At 50.2% G+C, this 4718-nt stretch overlaps 1 protein-coding gene across 1 annotated transcript; it reads right to left on the reverse strand.

Annotated features, from left to right (window-relative positions):
- Positions 1 to 2526: 2526 nt before the first annotated feature.
- On the reverse strand, positions 2527 to 4285 carry LOC119295411. Its single transcript, XM_037573832.1, has one exon. The coding sequence runs from the start codon at positions 4132 to 4134 to the stop codon at positions 2908 to 2910; it is 1227 nt and encodes a 408-aa protein (XP_037429729.1). The 5' UTR covers positions 4135 to 4285; the 3' UTR covers positions 2527 to 2907.
- Between the last annotated feature and the right edge of the window lie 433 nt (positions 4286 to 4718).

The raw sequence follows: 4718 nt of genomic DNA on the forward strand, positions 1-4718 counted from the left end.
GCCCACACGTGCGGTGGAAGCAACACCCGTCCACACGCCCTATAATACACAGATTGCACACGTGCGACGAGATTTTTGAAACTAGATCCTATATCAATATGTTTCAATGACTTTTTTTGGGGAGGGGGGGGGGGTGGGTAAAAGTCATGTCTATTGCACATGAGTTGTCATGGTGTTTACACTGAACTTGCCATGATATGTTTCAACTATTTTTCTTCTACCTTTGAAAGTAAATTTGGACATATTATAAAGCGGGAAATTAAGAAAGTAGACTTGTCATGAACCATAAACTGAAATTACCATGATACATGAACTTAAAATTGCCATGGTTCATACAAAAAATAATTTACGTGGTCAAAATACAGAAATTGCCATGGTCAAAAAACTAAAATTGTCATGATCTATAAACTAAAATTGTCATATGACAACTTTAGTGTAAACACTATGACAAATACAGTGTAAACATCATGGCAACTTTTGACAAAAGAAATCGTCAAAATATATCAACATGAGATCTAATTTTGAAGATCTCGTCGAGACGGATTTAATGGTGAAAACGGATTTTTAATTGGATTTTTTAATTAGAAGATAAAACATTTTTAAGCCGAAAACCAAAAAGATTCTTGCTGATGTCATATGTTTTGACGTGGCAAATGAATAATAATGAATGCGTTTGGGTCATGTTGCTTCATAATACACATGTGAGCGTTATCATTTGGGAACATGAATGGTTTGACTTGGGACAAACAAACTGTCCACTCTCAAACCCCTGTTCAGTTTTCCAAAGAAAAAGAAAATTATCCCAGCCTGGCCAGATGGGCCAAGTATCAGGCTACTCTAGGCTCCTACCACCACTTATCCACCAACCAAACCCCGAGCCGAGCTGTAAAAACAGTCCAGCCCGGCCTGTTCTGCTGTAAGAAAGAAGCAGAAGAAAAATACTATGGGCTTGTGCCTGACAGTTGGGTCACACCAAACAACGTAACCGTGACGCTTGAGTGACGACGGTGAAACTGAAACCCAGCAATATGCGAGCGGGGCCACCATCACAGCTCACTCACACAACAGCACAGCAGCAGGCAGCAGCTAGGCCAGCACGCGTCATTCACACACACACACACACAGTCACACACACACAGAGTACTTGACCGATGATGATGCACACGCACAACAACAGAGCAGGACAGAAACCCGATCACACCACCTTGTGAACAGGGGCTGGTGGAAAGGGAAACGGAGCGCATGTGGCCGGTGAACCAAATCATCAAAAACCAGCCAGGATCATGGCAAATGGCGATGATTAGTGCTGCTCTTACTACAATGAGAAAAGGGCTTTAGAGGGGGGTTACAGTGGACACAGGACGCCTTTTCTAAACATTGCTGTCTTGTCTGCCGCCCCTGCTGTTTGGTTACTGGTGGAATTTTGTAGGTAGAAACCAGAAAGGGGAAGAAGATTGTTCCATTATTCATCAGAAACTTATCAACACCACATTTTTGTTCATCAGAAACTTATCAACACCATATTTGAGGCTGATTACCAAGGACCTCACCTGTGAAGTGAACTGGCAGGACTAAGCGCAAAACGAAAGATTTCATGGTGTGGTAGAATCTTTGAAAGAGATTACCAGAAAAATACTGAAATGATATGATAGGGGTCGGTACATCTACCAAAATAGGAGTAGATACTGTACTGTGTACAGGGGTGTAGCTGAATGCAGAGCTGAACTACGAGACCAGAGCAGCATGCACACTTGGTACTGCATCAGGTTGTTATTAACATGTGACCTCGGGATAACATGCTGGGAGGGACTAACTTTTCCGCAGTACACTAGTAGTAGTACAAGGCAAACGGAGTAGTTAACTTTGTGGCACCACACTTTACCTTTTTGGCCTGATCAAGGTTGGTGGAGACCTGACAGAAGAAGCTTATGTACAAGGAAAGAAGAACACATGCATTCAGTCAAGAGATCATAAGCCATTTGATGCACTTGGTATTTGGATTCAGTCGGATTGCTTCTGTTCTGCAATTTCTTACTCTGCACAGACTGTTCTATTAACCGTGATCTGTTGCTATATACTCCCTCCGTCCATAATGTTTGTAAAAATGTCTTACATCATGAGACGGAGGGAGTACTTTGTAGCTCTTGATCACAAGCCATTCCATTGCTATTGTCCTCTTGCCTCTTGGTATTCAGATTTATTTGAAGCGTTTGTGTTCTGCGATTTGTCACTCTGCAGACTACTTTATTATAAACTGTAAAAGCTATACTATACATGGTGGGAATTTTACCCTGAGATTTCCTTTTTACTCCTGATAAGCAGACAAACAATCCACATATAGAGAAGTGGGAAATAATCTCGATCATATAGAGAACTGGGAAATAGTCCATAATTGGAGACAATTTTTTTGGTGGGGGACATTTTTAATTGTGGCATTTCTCTGGACAAAAGAGTACAATGCCTTAAGCTAATGTTCAAACTGAAAATGTTCCAGATGACACCAAAAATGAGAATGTGGACATTATAGAGTCAAGAACAACACAGAAGCTAATCACTCCAGTAATTTTTTTTCTTTTTTCCTCTTTTCTATGACATTCTAAGATCAGAGCAAGCGACATCGCAGAGCTCACAGACGCAAGTAACTCAAGAATTAGCCGCGCGCACATGTGGTAGGCGACTAACAAAAATCTGATGATACACACCAAATGCAGCATCAAAACATGAGAAGAAGGAATAAATCTTTGCAGAAAGATGGTTCCTTCCCTTTCCCCTTTCCTTTACAGAAGGATACACATTTTAAACTTGCTACTACTGACTGCGAGACAGATCACGGGTGATCAAAAACCACGGACAGGAGGCTACCTATCGCCGCCGCAGCGCGCGGCCAAAATGCGGATTCTTGATGGTTCAGTCGGCGGCGTTGGGCATCGGCGAGTCGAGGCCCTCCATGCGGCTGCGCACAATGCGGTGGAACACCTCCCGGACCTGCCTTTCCAGCGGCTCCAGGCCGTCCTTCATGGCGCTGCATACGGCGGCAAGCTCCGCGGCGGCCTCCCGCACCGCGGCCTCCCTCTCTCCGGTGAGCGGGATGGGCGCTGCGTCGATCGCCTCGGCGAGCCTCTGTGCGCACTTCTCGAGCGCGTGGATTTCCTTGAGGAGGCCGCAGGAATTGCGCCTGTCCTTGCGCTTTCCCTCCTCGGTGAGGCGGTCCTGGAGCGTCAGGAGCGGCGGCGCCCACGCGAATGCCCCACGCGGCGGTGCCGCGGGGAGGTGGTGCGCTTGGAGCGCCGCGACGCGGTCCGGGCACGGGACGGCCGCGACGAGCGCCCACGAGGCGAGGTGCAGCAGGCATCCCATTGCGTACACGGGCGCGGCGAGGCCCGCCTCGTGCGCGCGCGGCGCGGCCAGGCCGGACCCGATGGCCTGCAGCTGCCGCGACGCCGACCACGTGCGGGACACGCTCCACGAGAGCGAGCGGAAGTGCGAGGAGGAGGACGACGAGGAGGAGGCGGAGGACGCGCGAGACGGGGACGCGCGGCTCCCGCGGCCGAAGGAGCGGTTGCGGTGTGAGGCCAGGAAGGAGGCGACGCCGCCCCCGCCCCCGGCGGCGGCCGCGTCGTCGACGAGGAGGATCGAGAGGTCGGACAGCGCCTTCCTCGCGCGGCGGAGCTGGCCCTCGTGGATCTCCTCGGGGGCGAGCAGCACGGACGCCGCGATGCCGGCGAGCCGCCCCCAGCGCCGGACCTGGTCAACCCCGTCGCGGGCGGCGTTGCACACGTCGAGCGCCTTCACCGCGCGCTCGTGGTACTCGCCCACCAGCCTCTCCGCCAGCGCGCCTCCACAGCCGCGGCGCCGCACTTCGGCCACCACCGCCCGAAACTCCTCCTGGCACAGCAGGAACGCCTCGAGGAGCTGCCGGATCCACGCGATGGAGAGGAAATCCTCCCCGTCCCTCAGCTCCGCGAGGCTAACGGCCACGTGCCGCTGGAACGCCTCGACCTCGGCCTCCCCGCCGGACGGAAGCATGGCGGGGGACGCCGGGGTGTCCCGGCTTCGAGACAGCAGCGAGCGGCCGAAGGAGGCGAACGGGGAGTGGGAGGAGGAGGAGGAGCCCTGGTAGTCCGTAGCCGGCATGGCCGCCGGTGAGACCGTTGTGGGTGCTTCTCGCCGGAGAAGGCGCGGAGAAGGGGGCTATCGGATGCGGGTCGTCGGCGGAGACGTTTTGTTTTGGATTTGTGATGAAACTGCGATGAGGTGAGGTGTGGTGTTGTTGATGGGTGCAGGTGTGCGCGTATATATGTATGGGGTTGTGCTTAGGGAGGCGATTAGTTTACTGATTGATTATTTTGGGGTTAGGGAAGGGTTCCCAGCTAATCCCTTACACCTGTTGAATTAGTTTAGTTTATAATGGCGGCCTGTGGTCTTTTTTGCAGGTGGTAAATATCCTTTTGGATTTGGAATGTTTCTGGTTTTTGTTTAGCCTTATTTGACCCTTTTTGTAGATGGTCCTTCGAAAGATTAGTAATTGCGGACAAGTTCCTTTCAAGTGGACGGTGCTTGATTTTATTTTATTTTGATTTGAAAGATTCGGCCAATACTGGCTTCAATGATTTTGCAAGGAAATGGTGCTTGATTTTAGGCAGAAATTTGTCAATTATTCAAGAAACAGTGCAATCTTGGAAGTTTATACCATCAAAAGGCCACATACGATGCTCATA

This window comes from Triticum dicoccoides, chromosome 4B, assembly GCF_002162155.2.
Source record: "Triticum dicoccoides isolate Atlit2015 ecotype Zavitan chromosome 4B, WEW_v2.0, whole genome shotgun sequence".
NCBI classification, from domain to species: Eukaryota; Viridiplantae; Streptophyta; class Magnoliopsida; order Poales; family Poaceae; genus Triticum; species Triticum dicoccoides.